The 19,692-nt window shown below is 46.1% G+C and overlaps 1 protein-coding gene across 1 annotated transcript in view; it reads right to left on the minus strand.

Annotated features, from left to right (window-relative positions):
- The window catches only part of LOC142768856 (glucose dehydrogenase [FAD, quinone]-like), an 87,157-nt gene extending 67,709 nt beyond the window's left edge, over window positions 1-19,448 (minus strand). Inside the window, exon 1 of the mRNA XM_075871259.1 lies at window positions 17,326-19,448. Coding sequence (XP_075727374.1) covers window positions 17,326-17,455 — 130 coding nt within the window. The 5' untranslated portion in view covers window positions 17,456-19,448. The remainder of the gene's footprint in view (window positions 1-17,325) is intronic.
- Window positions 19,449-19,692: the final 244 nt, after the last annotated feature.

Here is a 19,692-nt window from a genome sequence, read left to right on the forward strand (position 1 = left end):
GCTCACGACAAACGCAACGAGCTTTCCATGCACTCGCCGCGAAAGGTACCAGACACACTAAATCATGGACTTCTTTACCAAGGTCTCTTCTGCCTATTGATATGTCTACATGCTTCTAGAGCATGAGTGCATAGAACACTATACCTACTTCTGCAAATAGATGACTGTCGTGACAGACGTATAATATATAACAACGAGCCGCGGACGGCAGAAACACAAGGATATGCGGGGACTGTGGCCGAATAAAAAAATTACTAATAGCGAGGTAGAAGCAACCTGCACGGCGCAGTCCACCTAAATCATCACCGTCTTGAGCAGCTCTCAATAAATCCACACTTAGTGCATGGAACACTCGGCAAGCATCCCACGCTCTTATATCATCCCCCACCCCGCATACCCTGGTCTATGGCTGCTAATTGCATACACTGTCATCGCTATATGCTTGGACCGTTGATTTATGCACGGCTCTTTTGTCCTTGGCACTCCATTCGTACCAAACGTTCTTATACATGAGCTGGCACGTGTTCTGTATATTTGCTGTGGACGACATTATATGCCTATTATGGGTGCTACTTGGACATTTTTGTGTCATTGCCTCGTGCTCCTTCTTTTTGTTCCATGTTGTAGTGGCAACCTGTCAAGCACGAACGTAAGGCTGGCTACTTCAAATGAAAATGCAGAGATGATTTAGAGGCACGGACAATAACATTCGTGAGCTATGCCTATAACAACAATGTTAATTTACTGTTTCTTTAAAAGAAAGTTATACTTTTCCTTCATTTCCTAATATTTATATTGCGGTAATGTTTGGGAAAGGAACGTGAACAACGAACGCCGATTTTCTGCGAATCTATCCACTTCGTGAATACAGCATTTTCATAGAACGTGTTAATTGTGAAATATTCATCACCTCGTTGTATTGCTGTCCGAATTAACTCCCTTAGGTTTTTTTTTTTTCGGTCTTATTTAGGCTGTCGGAAATAATGCTATACCAAGCGATACACCAGTCATAGCATTAACCTCTAAAATTAGTGGGAATGAAGACGTCACGAGATGTTCATCCTTACTTCTTTAAGAATTTTCAGAGTCAAAAAAAGCCTGCGTGCTGCAAGGTTAACAGGACCCGTAACATGCATGTACCGGTGCGCGCGTTCTAAGGGTACAAATATCTCGGGGGCCATGCTCCGCCATTTGCGTCACGGATCTTGAAAGTCACGCTGACCTAATTAAAGGTCGGGAGCCAGGGTAGAAAAGCTCGCACACTCAACTTTTGTTCGCTACCGTAAAGTTGAGTCACTGGGCATGCGCGCGAGCACACTACGTGGTCATGTTCGTGAGCGTAATCTATAATAACCGAGACTGAGCTCGAGCTCAAATTATTTCCGCCATTTATAATTCCTCGTATGTGTCTTGTTGGCTCGTATAATTTGCTTTCTTCACGGTCAGGCACGCTGGGGCTCTTAATTTGAGGGTTAACAGAACTATCGTTTGTTTACATGGTTTAGCTTACATGCACTGCATGGACGCCGTTCAAAACATATGGCTCTTCCCCTATAGCTCGTTCCCTGAAAATATCATAGCCTTAGTATATTTTGTTCTAAACTGCATTGTTTTGTACTCAAGCTGAGCTAGTTGGCATCAACTTACGGTGTGCGAGAAAAAAAAATTGGCGTACTAGGAAAATGAGCGCGAATATTACGACATGAACGCAATAGGCGACTCAATTCACTGAATTTGTTTTTCTTTAGCATTGTTCATCCGCCGTAACAAACCTTCTTTTGAATTTTTAAAGTTAGCTTTTCTTCTATACAGTTTGAACAACTAGTGGTGACTTGTCACTTACTGCAAATAGCCTATTAAAGCGTGGTTTGACTACTCAATGACGTGGGAAGTGCAGTGTCGGATCTCTTGATTTAGGCTCTCATAATAGACAAACCCTAGCACCTTCCATTAGGACCGCACGACAAGTGCCGTCATTACTTGGACAATTATGGAGTATAGACAGGAGCACTTGCGAATTATGAAAGTGGTTCATTACTCCTCTGAGCCTTGCTTGGTTCACATTTTCTGAGCCTGTACAACTTCATAATATCCGTTGTACCTTATTGTAAAACGCAGAAGCTTCCGACTATTCTTCGGTGTTTCGGCCCTACTGAGAAGCTTCATTGGCGTTAAATGCCTACATGCTGCAAGGTGAGTATGAAGTTTTGTGGGGGCCTTTCTAGTTCTCCTACCATCTAGACACATTCAAGAAAAAAAAAAAAACCCAGCGTGACCAGCCATCCTTGTGTAAACAGCGTTCCGCTGACCCACTCACGACTTTTGCGTTTATTATGAAAAAAAAAAATGAACACCCAACGAGCGTGAGAGTTTCCCAGGTACGCGGTGTTGCCGCACACATAGTGCCCTCTATGCAGAACGCATATAAAACATCACACGTCACCTTACACTCTCCACCATATATGAGTTCACGGGCTACAGAAATGGTGGAACTACACTTATTGTACATTATTCTTTTTTGTGAATGCACGAGAAGCGCTCAAGACACGAATACTGCAGTTTCGTTTCAACCATTTTGTAAAAGCATCTGAAGTTTTATTCTGAAAGGCAGAACGCTTCTTTTCTTTCTTGCCCATTTTGCTGGCATCGAAACTTGCAGGCTGCGCCCAGCAAACAGTATTGCGATCAGAGTGTTACTAGACGTCAATCGCAATCATGTATTTGGTATATATTTTTGGGGTGCGTTCATCGGAACTTGCCGTGAGCACTTGTCCTGCTCTCGGAAAAGTTAGTTTTCATCCACTTTTCTTTCTTCTTATTTACTTTACATTAGTTCTAATAACTTTTCCTATACATTGCTTGGCATTATTGTCTTTTGGATCTCTTTGCTATTGTGTCAAAACACGAAAAAACGAGCCCTTAGGTATACACTGCTTTCCCATATATATATATATATATATATATAAGTCACCAGAAGAAGCGAACGAGCAAACGAAAAACGATGCTTTATTACCAGCGTTAAGGCCGGGGACCGGCCTTCGTCAGGGCCGGTCCCTGGCCGTAACGTTGGCAATAAAGCATCGTTTTTCGTTTGCTCGTTCGCTTCTTCTGGTGACTTGTAACTCGACCCGAATCCAGGAAGACTTTCAAGAAATATATATATATATATATATATATATATATATATATATATATATATATATATATATATATATGTATATATATATATATAACAAAGAATGTATACACATCTGTTCGGAAATTCGGACCGAACCGTAACTACATACCTTGCATTTCTTCTTTCCTTTTTGTCACCTGTTGATTCGATAAGTTGCGACACATTCAATCATATATAACGCAATTGACCAAGCAAGAAACGACATCCGATGTAAGCGTACATAATCGTCGGTTTATCTTGTGCCCTGCTGAGCTTTCTTCGAGGTCTCGTAGCGAGGCAGGCAGCCGCAAAACCGGTTCCTCAAAGCCTCTGATCTAACGTTCAACGCCATCTTTACTAGTCAAACAAACGCTCGGCACATCTTCCTCGCGCAGAGCTACTTGACACGCTTAAAGGGACAGAGGTGGTCAGACCACACTTGACTGCATTACGAAATGCAAATATATATAGAGAACCGTACCGTAAGACGTGTGCCCTCGGAGATGGTGGTGTCATTAAGCAAGAAAAGAATAACAAAATCGGGCAACGCAGGAACACAGTACGAGCGAGACCACTGAGAGGCAATATTGAAGGTGGTCTGCGTGTTACACCATAACTAGGGAGTGCCCGCTAATACGCAAGAGGATGAGGAGGAGAAAGAGGAAGAGAATAAATGAAAGGCAGGGAGGTCAACCAGGCGAGCGTCTGGTTTGTTACCCTGCACTTGGGGAAGGGGTGATGTAGTATAGGTCATTATACATGCAACTTAATAGTGAAATTCCCTTGGAGGACTGCGAAGAGGAACGTTCCAAAACAATTTCGCAATAATGGGTCATTTTTACTTGATTGCCGACGCTCTAGTGTGACTGCTACACTTCAGCAGTGCCCCCTGCAAAGATAGCAGATGCGTGTGTTTTTAAAACCGTACTAATTCGAGACTAGCGTTCCGTCTATCGGGCTCGCTCACATGAACAACGAGACCAATTGTCGAACGCAACTTTTCGAGGACGACGAATTCGGTAGGTGTGTTTCACGAAATAAGCAAGAAACTAAATGAAAACATATAAATAAAAGGCAAAATGCGTACGCATTGTCTGGATCTGTCAAAACAAAATGTGGTCCGAGTTTTTTCTGGAGCTCTGGTACGGTTATTGGCTCTTATTATAATATAGGCTGCACGCACTCCTCTACACACAGTGTGTACAACGAACCGTTGCTAGGTGTCGCGCACCGTTCTAGCACCTGATTACAGAGATGACCTTCATTTCGAAGCTCGAGGGACATGCAACGTTTCACTTTAAAAGCTGTCCAAATGTTCCACCTACAAATTCATCCTATAGTGATAACTTGTCTAACTGACAGTGCTGATGGTATCTGGCATAAAGCTTCTCAATTAACTGAAGCTAATACCGCTCTGCCATGTTTTCGAATCACGTTGACCACAATAATGCTTGGCAGAGACAAAGATGTCCAACGAAAATTTATTGCACGTAAATTTGATTTGACTGACATGTAGGGCTTAACTTCCCAAAACCACTATATCATTATGAGAGACAACGCAGTGGAGGGCTCCAAAAATGTCGACCACCTGGGGTTCTTTAACATGCACTCGTATCTGAGCACATGGGCCTACAGCATTTTCGCCTCCATCGAAAAAGCAGGCGCCGCAGCCGGGATTCAATCCCGCAAAGTGTGGGTCAGAAGCCGAGTACCTTAGCCACTAGACCACCACGGCGGGGCTGCAGGTAAATTTTCCTGTAATTCAAATTCAGTACCTTATTTGGGCGATGAGTTTACATTCAGTGCCTCGATTACATTCAGTACCTAAGGTCTGAATCCACACGTCACCCAGTTACCGTTTACCGCAAAGAACACATAAAAAAGAGAAATTAGAGAGCAGTGATTTGACTCATTGAACGCCGCTTCTTTGCACGAAATAACTGCAGCGATCATAAAGCATCAGCCCTGCATATCAAGCCCCGGCGCCTTGCTTTGACCGTTCTTCAGGTCGATGACCTCCATTCCAGAATCGACTTTCAGGCACAGCGCTCTTGATCGAGCGCCTCGAAACGCTCAGACGGTCTTCAGTGAAACGGTTATTCCAAGGCACCTGCGTCAATTTTTTTATGCCCGAACTCTCGCTCATGATTCGCCGTTCTCTTTTACGCTGACTTTCATGGCTCTATTAAGACCACTGACGCCATCTCGTCCATTGCATTCTTTATTTTTCTGCATGCTATTCTTTAAATGCTTGGATGCCTGGATCACACTCTTGCTTCATAGCAGTGTCACGAAACGGGGCCGGTGAGAGTGTGGGTTTTTTTTTCTTTATTTGAAGTCACCTCGCACGCGCCTTTGACAAGACGACGCTGCATGACTGCAGCTCTCGCGACACGCGCGTCGGTGCTTGTGCCTTGAGTGCACTACGCTTTGAGCAAGGCGTAGCAAAGAGCATGTGCTGCGAAATATCGTTGTATAACTCGTCATACCTCGTCAAATATGCCTCGTCAAAAAAACGGACGGTCGGCGCGAGGGACGCAATAAGTATCATCGTGCGATGACGCCACCCTCCGACAGAAACATGACATGACTGGCCGCTAAAACTTTAACGTCATCCTGACGTCGCATGGTGACGCCATCACATTGGATCGGCTCTTGGTCAAAGGAGAGCCTATATATCGGGGCGACCCCGGAAAATGACGCGATGCGCAGAAAGCTTCCGATGGCCTTTATCCGGGATCCCATGCAAAACCACATATGATGTAGAAAGCTTTCAGAAGTAGGATGTGGTGGTTATACTGCAACTTACTGAGAAAAGAAAAAAAAGGTGGTTTTCGCTTTGTGTGGTCTTTAGGCAAGGGCATGAGGCACCATGCCACTCTTAAGGCAGTTAGCGTGTCAGCGGGATTCAGGTGATGAGAGACGGGGTAGTTGAGGACCTCGGGTAATTCGAACCACTTGGTGTGTGACGACCACGGACGAGAATAAACCCGTGCCTTTGGTGTAAAAAGCATGGCATTGTTTTTCCATGAGGTAATATAATAGTATACATTAATACCAGAGGTTTTAAGTTCCAAAACTATGATATAATAATGAGGGGTGCCGTAGTAAAGGATTCCGGAATTTTCGACCATCTGAGTTTCGCCAACGTGCGCCAAGTCTAAGTACACAGGAATCTATAGCATTTACAACTTCATGAAAAATGTGGTCGTAGTGGCCGTGATTCACTCCCACGACCAGCGAACCAGCAGTCGAGCAACATAACTTTCAGACCACAATGAGGGATAATTTTTCCATCAGAAGAGACGTGAACATTAAAGAGAAAAAACAAACAGAGGCACTGCACTACTTCGAAGTTCGCTGCCAGTGAGGCCAACATGCGCGGCTTAGCGAGTACAGTGAGAATACATAGCGAGTCCGGCCGGTATCTGCTGATAAGAGCACCAGCGCCATCTCTAAGTGACAAGATAAAGGGGCACCCCGATCGGTGGAAACTGCCACTGTCGAATGTGACAACACTTGTGAGGCAGACATTGGCGAGGCCTTGGGGCGACAAAAACTGTTCTACGCATCGTTTATTCCGTAAACGTGATCGAGCAGAGCCTATGCCAAACACAGATCTCTGCAAATTGTCGTAGCAAGCATCGTTCAGATACCATGGCTGCTGCGTTTACCTACGAAATGGGCGCTAAACTACGATAAACGATCACGCTATGCTGACGGTACAAAGGATTCCAGTGTCACAGAAGTCGAGGCCGTTCAACAGTGCGGCGGGAAACCCGTTCGGCGTACGTGAAGATCTCGCGCTAACAGATCGAGGAAGGAGAGGGGGGGGGGGGCATTCGTGTTTACTTGGCGGTCCCTTCCTAGCTGCAGCATGGATGCGGCGGTATGCGGACCGACAGTATTGTGGGCGGATGTGCCAACAGGGGCCGGCCGTGGTGGTCACAGCAGGCTGCCCAAGAGGAGCATCGCGTCCTGCATGCCTGAGCACGTAGCGAGCGCGGACCACGCAAAGCACTGAAGTGTGTGTGTCTGAGCGTGTGTGCAAGTGCTGCGTACGTGGGTGAGGAGGAAGATGTGAACAAGCAACCTTCTTCCCGACCCTCTGATCCAGAGGGTGGGGAAGCAGGCTGCTGAAGGGAAGTCGCGCCCCTCTGATTTTGTCTTGCATTCCATATTCGTCAGTGGCATGTGAGAACCCCTGTCGACCAAGAAGAGTAGGTAAAGGGCGCCTCGCAAGCCGTCGAGTGTTTCCGCATATTTTATGCTCCATCGCTTGTCTTCATATTGTGTGACACTCCTGTGAACGCATTAAGTACGTTGTTCCTGTATGCGCTTACGTGTCCAACGAAGTGACGAAAGGTGGCCAAAATGTGTGAATGTTCCGCGGAATTGCCTAAGATAATGGCCTGAGAAATGTCCATGCAACAAAAAATTTATTTGGCTTACTGCAGTGGTGATTTATTCTAGGCCACCTTTGGAATTAAGCAAGAACATTTTGCTGTGTGTGTTGAACCTTCAGCAAAATGGAAGGTTCACGCGACGGAAATTCCACTTGCTCGTACAACAGATATGCAACGCGGTGTGAGGTTCTAACGAAGGATTTTGGTTTGACCCAGAAGGCCCGGCCCAGGAAGCTGGATGTTATTTTATAAAATTGCGAACCTGATGCAATATTAAGTAGTCACCTTAAGGTTGACTAAAACCAAATCTTATCCCACTCTCTAGTGCTTAACAAAAGTGACGGAAACGTTTCCGCGGAATGTGAACGCTGCAGACACACTCCGTGTCTATTCGATCATGTGCTGTGGCTGTGCTCCAACCAAAATACATTCGATCTCAGTGTGGAGGACAGGATCAGGCGTATATTCAATGAAGTCCCCCAAGATCAAGTCTTGGCCATCCGAACAGCTCCAGCCACTGGGAAAGCCTTTGGCCCACCAGTGCCAACGTGGACGGAGCCTTCGACTTCGCCTGGGCGCTTTGCCCTCTGACCGTAGTTTCTGTGAAACGTTACAAAGTTCTTGCAATAGCGTGTCATACAAGTAAGGCAGCTCAGGCAGCCAGCCAGAGTATAATGCAGGAACATTCCGGAGCAACAGAAACGTTCATGCAATGTACTGATGCCAGCCGTGACTCCCAAGAGTATTCCGCATCCGTGAATATTGGTCCACTGTGCGCCATGTGAGCGCAAAGCGACAGAAAGAGTAAGCTACGAAGTACAGATAGAGAGCCTATATCAACATCTCCACTCAACTGGAAAGCGGAGCGGGCTACCGAAAAACGCCAGCCAATTCCGAAAACTGCCAGTCAATTGCGAAAAGACGTACAATCATTCAACCGCGACAACCTCGATTTACCCTAGACACGCTGCGGGGATAAAAGCGAGCAAGTAATCAAACCACCGTTAAAAATAATCGCATCCCGACCGCTGCTATCGTGGTCCGTCGGGATTGAACAAGCATTACGGCATGAGGGCGCCACCGGCAGACGGAGAGCGGGACCTCAAGTGGCGCCCGAATACACGCACGCGAGCCGCGCGGTGATCCTACCCGTCCACACGTCTCCGCCGACTCAGCAGGCCGGGCAACCATGAGCGACGAAAATGGCGACACACTTTTCATTTCTGGCGCGTGGCTTCGTGGAACGGCTTTCTTGATGACTACAAGAGCGTCGCTGTCTTGAGAAGGGAGGGGGGAGATGTACGCGGCAAGGGAAAATGGCAGCCTCCTCCAGACGAAGGTGGCCTCGTCTTTCAACCTTCTCCCGACAGGGCCGAGACGGCTGGCACCTCGAAGCCGAACTATCGGGCGGAGGAGATGGAGCGACGGAGAAAGAATGAGAAAACGAGAGAGAGCGGAACAGCTTTCTCTTCTTTTGTCTTCGTGTCGGTTGTCTTTCCGCGAAGGTAAGAATTCTTGTCGATCCTGGTCAGGTCGCCGATACACGGAGTCACACGTGTCGGTGTTTTCTTTGGTTCAGTTTCACGTTTGGTTTGCTTTGGGGCGGTAGTGAAAATTGTACAGTGTCATGAATTTAGATGTTTTATAAGGTTGAGTTCATGAGGCATACAAAATGAGATACAACTGGCCTTTATGCTGTTCGAAATGTTGGCGCACACAATATACGCTGACAGTGGGAGTCCCTATGTATTTGTACACCTTTATTCGAGTGAACAAGTTGAAAGTTTGTCGCCAATGACGTCGTTAACTCCCTCTGTCCTCATCTTTTGTGAGAAGTCAAGACGTCAATCTTTAAAAAAAATGTTCCGAGTCTCGAAAAGGAGACCCCCTGGTTGACCGTGGCGACCAGCATGAGACGCGTCATTAAGTTCGAAACCCCCCTAGACAACCTAGGTTACTACCTTGCTCCCGGGGGGGGGGGGGGAATTCAAAGAGGAGAAGAAACTTGGTTGGGTCTGGAGGGGGGGGGGATTGCAGGAAGGAGAAAGGACAGTGCTGTCGGAAAAGGGATAGGAGTGCTTGTTTTTCACCCACTGATGATGACGAAAAAGTTACTTACGGATGTTATATACAGAGAAGGTGCGAAGCACAAACGTCGATTCTTGCGGTTCGAAGCTTCAAGGCAACAGTATTGACCGAATTCATCGTCAGCCCAGAGGGCTTTGAAAGTAGTTTACGTTTTTTTGCAGGCCACCGGCCTGAGCGACAAACATTAAGCAGTGCCTCATTGTATTTATAGTTATTTTTTTCCTTCTAGAGCTGTCTTTTCTATTTTTTATCGCCTTTTTTTCTGCCAACCTTTTATTCCCCTGACTCTTTACCTAGCACAGGGTAGTAAGCCGGTCTAAGAACAGACTAACATCCCTACCCCTACACTTTCTGCTACCTTCTTCCCTTCCTTCCTCGAGCAAGCATAAGTGTCAATTTGCAACTTGCGGCCTATGCAGTGCATGGCGACCACTTGATAGAATTGACCGGGAAGGCAGCAACTTAGGGAAGTGCGGTTACGGTGAGCATGCGTATTAGGCCTATCACGAATTTTCGGTAATGCATGAGCATGCGCCCTGCCACGGTGGTCTAGTGGCTGAGGTACTGGGCTGTTGACCCGAACGTCGTGGGATCAAATCCCGGCTGCGGCGGCTGCATTTTCGATGGAGGCGGAAATGTTGTAGGCCCGTGTGCTCAGATTTGGGTGCGTGTTAAAGAACCCCAAGTGGTAGAAATTTCCGGAGCACTCTACTATGGCGTCTCTCATAATCATATGGTGGTTTTGGGACGTTGAAATCCACATATCTATCTATCTATCTATCTATCTATCTATCTATCTATCTATCTATCTATCTATCTATCTATCTATCTATCTATCTATCTATCTATCTATCTATCTATCTATCTATCTATCTATCTATCTATCTATCTATCTATCTATCTATCTATCTATCTATCTATCTATCTATCTATCTATCTATCTATCTATCTATCTATCTATCTATCTATCTATCTATCTATCTATCTATCTATCTATCTATCTATCTATCTATCTATCTATCTATCTATCTATCTATCTATCTATCTATCTATCTATCTATCTATCTATCTATCTATTTGAATAGAACGCTAAGTACGATGAATTAGCGATATTCACACAAATTGCATATTATTGCTTTCTCATAGATGTAATATCGACGGCACTGGGACTATGTTGTGTGAAATTCGGACATTCCTATTCAAAGCTCGATATGCCATTCAACTATTTCCATATGTTAGCTTACATAACCATATGTTTTCCATAAGTACCTTATAAAAATATACGGGTTTATTCAAATGGTGTACGAAACTTTTCTATGGGAATTTTCAGACAGCGGATTATGAACTGCGCCTAACGGGGATATACTGGCGGTGTCAGACAGTTCGGCGGGGTAGCACGGCCTTTGGAAAACCTTTTTTTAACGAACCGTGCCTTTCGCAAGCACCATATACCAACCAGCCTTCTTTCGTAAAAATCCTTGTATAAAACAAAGCAAACTTTCCAAACGCGTCAAAACGGACTCTCTGGTAAACCTGCATGATCCCCACGTAAGTCTGCCCTTGTAAAGACATAATTAGTGCCGATTACACCGCGAGAAAAAAGAGCGGGCAACGCGATTTCGTCGTTGGGAATGTGGTCGCTGCCGGGACGGCTAGCGGATTTCAACGAACGTCGGGCGTGGGTCATTGGGTTACGCCGAATGAGGCAAGGCCGATGAGAAGAACCCCAATTTTCGTTGTCGTTTCCTGTTCCCGTGGTGGAGCCAGGTACGGAGGAAGCGACGAGTCCGCTGGCGTATCGCTACTGGAAATGCTCTATGCACCGCCGTCTTTTTCGGCTGGCTCGGCCGATCGCAGCATTCCTACTCGTAGGGCGGTGTTCTAATTTGGGCGCGCGAGTGTACGATAGCTCGTAGAAGATTGGAACTGTCATGTTTTCTCGACGTTTGCAACGTAAGACTTATAAAACCTGTGTGCGTAATTATCAGAGATAGTCGGGGAAACTTGCATGAATTCATCTTCAACAGGGGACATATATCGGTCGCAACTAACAAATAAAAGACATTGAAGGTGTTGGAAAGATGAATGACAACGCTATCGTGAAGCTACTGCGACAGTACGGGTGGCATCTCTAATATTTACAGCTTCTAATCAAGTTCCCCTTATTTTTCATTCGGTATTAGTGTAGTTTATCCCAAACAACAGTTCGTTCAACCTGGACAGCTTTCAAGAGCAACACTTCTCAACATTGCCCGTATACAAACCCCAGCGTTGACGAAGAGATAGAAAAATTTTGACAGAAGACTAGCAAAACAAAATAACGTTTATTCTTCTTTTGCTTTGCTATTGAGTGAATATGGGTAAAAATGACAATTTAAAACAAACTCATCAAAACTGATTTTTACGACAGTATTAAACGGTGACATTGAGGTATGGGAATAAAAAAAATGCAATAAACCTCCACAAAATTACACGAAGCAGTTGCATTCAGCTGCTGTTCTACGGCAGAGGAAAAATTTGTTATGATGGTAGATATTTGCGCACATTTCTTTCTTGAAATTCGCAATAATGTTTCTTTCTGAAACGTGTTTTACTCTCTTTTCGCTTGACGACCAACTTTAATTCACTGCAGCGATGCAGACCACCTTCTCGTGATGAGTGTAACATCGCGGGTGCCCCTGTCTACAAAAGATGGCTTAAAGCAACGATAGTGGAACAGAATAACGCCATTCCACTCAGGCTGTGACACACGTTCATGAGCCCAGCTTTAACGTTGAGGCCACAGACAGATTTCTATAGCGAAATCGTGACATTGAAGTGCAAAGTGATATTTCGCATTTTTTATACTTCTTGAGCGCCTTTCCTATCACGATCATGACACAGACTCCATGAACGCCCGCTGTAAGGGGTACCAAGACCACGTAAAGGACAACTTCCGCGTGAACGTGACGAAAGCGTCATGGTCTTCCCGGAAGTACGAGTAAAGGTACGCGTACCGACCTTCACAATGTTGTGAGGTGAGTAAATCATCGTGCGTTCTTTCTGAAAAGCCGACCTCTGCCTCACGTAGATTGTTGAAACAGACGTAAGAGAGGAAGAAGAAAAAATAACGATCTTGTCTTGATGTAGGAAGCGATTGCGATGAAACGTAACACCAGCTCCGTTGCCACGAATAGACGTGCCATTCTCAGGGGGAGACAGCCTCCGCCTGAATAGGCAGCTCGTTTCTTTCTTCATCCACCAGTCGGATGAAGGAAGAAACACCCAGGATGTTCATAGCGGGACAACGGCTTTCCATATACACCTACGGTAAGACAGACGCATATATACATGCATAGGAGAGCAAGCATTTTTTCGGTTTTCCTTCTTCCGTGTTGTGGAAGCGTCTCGAACGGACGGGCGATCGTGCTGTATTGCGTATCGGGTCATCGCATGCCCTGCCTGGCCGACCTCGAACTTAATCACAATGCCCCGGGCGTACGCTGCATCAATGATATAGGTGCTCTCATTCCGTGTGCCCCACGCAAGGAGTGTAAAAAAAAAAATGTTCATGTTTACACGTGACGTCATAAATGACCGATATGGTTCCAACATGGGGGCTTAGATTAAGTTGGGTCAGCGTAATCACGTGGCTATTAATTGGTTTCAGTGTGATAACGGCATCACCGGAACGCTATTGTACCTCTGGCCATATAATAAGGAAGCAGCCAGCATGTGATGCATTTACAAGAGTAACGTGGCATCACTAAGTTCGCGTACAAGGTTATTGTCCCAATGGCTGTTTCATTAGAGCCAGTGAAAGCCACTATAATAAGTTTGCCTAGCACTGGTTGGAAAGAGATGAACATATGGACAGTGACACGTGTCGCCTATGATCTGCATTGCTGTCTCCTGACATCATGGTAACTTGCGCAACAGATTGTTGGGACTTATGCAGAACTCGCCGAAGTGATCAAAAAAGTAGACACAAGAGACGAGGCTGAAGCACTTGGTCTGCTATGCCTGTGTCGTGTATGCCTTAGTAGGCTTGAGGATGAATATCCAAACACCGTCCACGAATAATTAGGAATAATTCTAAACAGGATAACGAAGACTAAACATACGTATAAAAAAAGACAACTTGCATGGTACCCCGAACTAAAAGTGATTTGAATGAAATTGACTTTCTAGAAAGAGCTCTTTCATTGCCAGATTGCCCCCATTGTGAGCAAGTATCTGTAGTGTGTGCTCTTATTGAATATTTTCGCTGACATTGAGCTCATTTTGAGAAAAAAAAACGCACAACGGACACACATAAGTATACGACAAGATTACGTTATACACACACTAATCTTTTCCAGTTATCCACATATTTGGCTGAAGGAGTACGTAAAGACATGTATTGCACGAATGTGTGCTGTGTCGGTGCATTAGCGGTTGTATTGCATGCGTTCATGAAAGAAATACGGGTGGGTAAGGTCACAAGTCCTGATGACCGACAAAAATCACACCCCACTCACAAGCGAAGGGGCTAAGATACGTGTAACATTTTTTACCGTTACGCAATATATGCTCGTAGACTGGACCAGCTTGCGATGGACGAAGCAATACGTGTATATAAATCGCACCTAGAAATTTCTGAACCAATATGCAAGCTGCCACGAAACGTTCACTTCAGAAACAGGCAATTTAAAATATTTTCTTGTTGTTGGAGCGTATCCTCAGCAAAAAGTGAAGTGGTAATAGATTAATATGTGGAGTTTAACGTCCCAAAACCACTATATAATTACGAGAGACGCCGTAGTGAAGAGCTCCGGAAATTTCGAACACCTGGGGTTTTTTAACGTGCACCCAAATCTGAGCACACGGGCCTATAACATTTCCACCTCCATCGGAAATGCAGCCGCCGCAGCCGGGATTTGAACCCACGACCGGCGGGTCAGCAGCCGAGTACCTTAGCCACTAGACCCCCACGGCGGGGCAAGTGAAGTGGTAAGAAAGGGTACTCATTGACGTTAGTGAGTCATGTTGCAATGTATGTGTATGACGGTTTTGGTGTGTGTATATTGTTATTGTGATATAATTTTTGAACGAAGTATAAGCTCACCATGAAACACCTTGTATATAAAACTTCAGACACGCACTTGTTGTTGTACGGAAGTACATCTGAAACTTATCGTAGTAACCGAGTTGTGAGCAATAAGCTTTGCAGTATATAAAATGTGAGCTTAATTTCACATTTCAAGGTTTTGAAAATCGCTGAACATGTACAACTAAAATGACGGGCTTATATACATATCGCAGTAATATTATCGGTGTTGCTTAAAGTCCCGAGCAATGTTTTAGCGCGAGAAATATGACACATGGACATTGACCTTGTTGCACGTGCGTGTCATTGTACTTTGAAGTCATTTGCTATCGTCATTGTTTCACTTTAAACATAGTATACAGACAGTCATTTACTAAAACACAGCGGATAAGACAATTAGAAAGCTGCGAACGTCATACTCATGCTTCGCATAGTGCGCCCATCGGAAATGTATTCCAGGTGATGCAATGGAACTCCGGTAACACTAAAAAAACGGCGCTAAAGGTAGCACACGTCAGATTTCTACCTACCACGTATATTAGAGGGTGCTCAGCTATCAGTGTTTTCGAAATACTGTATTGCTCGAATGTATCCACCTAGTCGGCAGATGCAAGCAGACCGCGAAGGATAAAAAAATGCGTCGCTCTGGTCGTTGACTCCTGTGTCATAACTCTTGCGAGGCGCGTGGCCTAGACAATGAAACTGCAAGAGCACGCGAGAAGGGATTGAGAGTGGCAGAGAAAAAGGGACGAGAAATAAGAAAAACAAAACAAAACACAGAGGCAAGACGGAAGCCTTATTGCGCTAGCCTATATCTGACACCCTTCGTGCCGACGTCATTAGGCGCGCTTAAACTCAACGGGAGGTCCTCCCCCCTTTCATGTCAGCACTACAGCGTACAAAAAAAAAAAAAAAACAGCCACAAAGGTCGCTTCAAGCGGGCATTCTTTGACCGTTATGAAGACGACTTCCTCTTGAGACACGGTGGGCTTTGCTCAGTGGTCAGTCATGGTCAAGGACAAGTATAATGAAGTAGAACATATAAACGAAGAGTATCTTTGCTTGTGTTCCGTACTCCGACTTTCGAAAGACCGTCGGTGAAGTTTTCGAGATGTGACAGGAGGACCAGCGAAACACATAGCCTAGTACGTAGGAGACGAAAAACCGGGCCCGACAGCGAAATCTTTATTCTTTTTTGGTAGGTCACGCACATTTACAACTGTCCTCCGGGGATTTCAGCAGCACACAGGGAGTCTCCGTCGGAAAGGTTCAGAGAAGAGGGAAAAGGTGCATAGATGCTTGAGCAAATATGAGCGTTTTGTGAACGTCTCATTTTCATGGTATCCCTGGCGACCATTACCCGCAGTGCTTAAGCATTTAATAAGGGCTGTGCAACATCCTCTGGTCCCTGAGGAGAATACAGTAAGGTAGCCTCTATGTATTGACACAGCCGGGCAAGACTGCACCTGCACGCGCTGATCCTGCGATCGTGCAGGTGCAGTCTATAGCCCGGCCGTTGTATTGCTCTAAGAATTGCCGCAAGGCTCTGTGCGTGCGCCACGTGAACAAGCTAAATTTTAGCGACATGCTGCACTTGATCCCGCGTAATACTAGCGAAAAAGATGTCGTCATGGAAGGGTGGCTTATACATGTAAGGGTTAATTACTTGAGCACGTTTACGTAATAAAGTGCATACTGCGTGTGAATTGATGAATAAACATTAATAAAAGTCCGGCACTTTCCTTCGGGACTGGGGGGGGGGGGGGGGGACGGCATTAATTCCTGTCCCGTCCTGCCCTCCGTCATGAAGAAGGTATATACTAAAGCTCAGCAAGGGTGAAATAAAAAAAAATGTCGGAGAGCCATCAGAATATATACCAGGACGTAAGTACTACATAGTACAGCAGGTTACGAGGTCAATTATAGTTATTCATATTTTTTGCACGTAATACGAAGGGGCACGATGCTCTTAAGCGAAAAATATTTGGAAAAATGTGTGCGCTTAGCCGAGTACTCCTTGGCCTGAGAAGTAGGAGAATGGGAAGTTATGCTTGAAACTTGAAGGTGGGAGCAGCGGAAGGGAAGGGTGGGTGATGCTGATGAAATGCAGAAAAGATGCACTTGAACGCCACCCCAGGTGGGTTGCCTTGTTTCCCAAGAGCTCTGCATTTTTTTTTTCGTTTGTTTAGTGGACGCGTTGGTTGTTGGCAGGAATTCGACTTTGGGGGAAGGGGAGTAATTGCGTGTCGGTGGGGAAGGGTGGGAGTGCAGGTGTGTATGGTGTGGGGGGCGATTGTTGCTGTAGCCACGGGGTAGGAAGGCATTGTGGGCGAGTGTCCTTTTTGTAACTCGAGCAGACGACTCCTTCAGCAACAAACTTTCACTTGGGAGCTTGAGCTAGAAAGCTCTCAAAAACAGACCCACTTGAATTGCAAGCTGACTGGCAAGTCTTTGCGACGATGTCTGTCGCAATAATCAATAGTAAGGAAACACCCTTGTAACCATCGATGCTATTGATCTGACCGTTAGATGGCAGGTATATTGTTTGCTATTTACTTTCTATTTCTGCAAGCCGCACCAGGTGAAAAGAAAGCTGAGGAACTCACCGATGATGTAGTCGTACTCCTTCTGTATGTGTTCGCTTTGGTATGGCACTATTCGTTCACCAAACCGAACGAACAGAAAAGCCGTGAACGGAATGATAGCCGGCACCAACGGTATATCCAAGGCCACCATGGCGAAGGCTCTCTCAACGTCGCAAGAGTGAAATTCACACACACGCACAAAATCACAAGCAACACACGCAGTGTATCTCAAGCAGTTTACCGCACACTTCAATTAGGATTTACTTCAATTTTCACGAGCTGTCCTTGAGCGCTCGTTGTGGGGCACTGATTGAACTGACGCGGCGGGAGTCTTAACAACCGAGAACGACATTTATGCGCGGAATCTTTCGCTTGTTCGAAGAAGCACTTTTGGACACGCTTTTCCCTTGGCACCACAAAAAATTGGCCAAACGAAACAAAGTCAACAGAAGCTCCTAACCACAAACAATATTTCGATTCACCTCCCTGCCCTTCCTCTTTCAATCCTCCTCCTCGAAGCACTGCCTAATGGAAATAAACATTACCGCAGCAATTGCATAAGCTTGAGATGTTTCTATGACGAGTGAATTCTTCAGTCTTTCCTGAAACTAGCTTCCTTGAGGCAGGGTATTGGATTTCTACAAGAGGCCAAGTGTTCACTTGTCATAGCAAAATTACTTCCGAAATTTGTTTCCACGTGTTCTTGGTGCGATTCTTGCTTGTTTGAAGCACAGAGTTTTGATCACAAAATCAGTGTCACGTATCGTATCGTCGTTTGATTAGTGCATTCCGCAACCAAAAACACGTGCCTCCTTATTGTCTTCGAGATGGTAGCCTATATACTTCAAAGCTTCGGCGTGAGCTTGACGAACACTCGCACACGTCAGCAACGACGGTTCGTTCACTTTTCCAAGAACACGCGCACACAGCAAAACAAAACGCACTTCTGAGCTATGAATTCGTGAAAAAAAAAAAAAAAAACGGCGGCGATGCCACCGAGCTTCACTAGAAAGGAAACGTCAAACCGAAGAACCGGAATAGTCAAGTCGTCGTCAGCCGATGTCTCGACTGCGCAGTCTCTGAACAATCACAGAGGCAGGAAAACTACGTGGTGGCACTAATCCCTTCAGCTCCCCGCGGTAGTTAGTCGGCTGAGCTTTTCACTCGTGGCACGAGTTGGTTGAAGAACTTGAAGTGGTGAGTTCGATTGCTACCTCATTATGGTGGTAGATGAAGTGACTGACTTCTTTCCCTGCGTCCTGTAGGGTCGTGAGAGCGAAAGAAGCTCCCGTACAGCTGAAGGAATGCTGTTCCAAGAGCCAGTCGCGGAGCTCGGAAACGTCACCGGTGCTCCGCGCGAGAAAGGCGGAGTGTTTTCAGACGAGCCAGAAGCGCACAGCACAGTAGCAAGCTGGTATATGCCCAAAAGGCAATTGTTATCACGAATTAAAAAAAAAATCTGCAGGTGTAGTTTCCCCGATGGCAAGCAAAGGACAACCTTTTTTTTTTGTTTTGTAAATGTTGCCAGTTGCAGATGATGGGTGGAAGAGGCTGAGACTTTTGTCAGGAGAGTGGCAACAGCAGCCCTCTTCGATCGTAAGTCCTAGAGGCGAAACACTGCACCACAGTTGCCGAACTGTCACCAGCGTTCGGTTGGATATCGGCGATCACTTTCGCGTCGTGGCCGTTCGTGGAATATTCCGCAGAACCTTGCAGTGTCGCTGGGGTTCCGTTTCGCCTGGGCCGCCACAGGAAACAAGAGGAATTGCTCGATGCACCAGAAGAGCGAAAGTACCAGGAGCCGAATTATGAATGGTGTTCCGGATATGTGCAGCAAAGTTTGGTTCCTGTTTCGGGGTCCAAGTTACAGAGGGTCAACGAAGTTCCGAATCACGAGAAGCCCCACTTTCGACGTCGTGACCGAGTCGGCCCGGCAGAAGCGGGGGATTCCCGGCCGGCTAGCCGCAGAAGAAACACGCTGGCCGGATTTCGCCGCGTGCCGCCTTGAACTTGGCCGAGAAACCGAGCGTCGCCGACGTTCGTCCCTGACTCGTTCACCTGCTTCGCGCGGTAGCACGACGCGCACTGCGGCCGAGACGAGGGCACACGTAGCGAAAACGGAACACTTGCCGATGCCGCCGGCTTGGTTGGGTGGCCCGGCGAAGCGAGATGAGAAACAAATATAAAGCAGCAGGCAGCAACGGCTTTGAGAAGAGAGATAAACGGTGACGAAGCGGGAGAGAAGAACATTTGGTGGGGGAGTGGCCGTGGCACCCGCTGAGGGGGGCTTACGTGGATGCCACGCGCAACCCCCCCCTCACTGTTCACGGCTCTTTCACAGGCCGCATCCTTTCTTCTTGTGGCCTCCTCACATAGTCCTCCTCGCCC

This window comes from Rhipicephalus microplus, chromosome 8 (assembly GCF_043290135.1).
Source record: "Rhipicephalus microplus isolate Deutch F79 chromosome 8, USDA_Rmic, whole genome shotgun sequence".
In the NCBI taxonomy this organism is placed as follows: domain Eukaryota; kingdom Metazoa; phylum Arthropoda; class Arachnida; order Ixodida; family Ixodidae; genus Rhipicephalus; species Rhipicephalus microplus.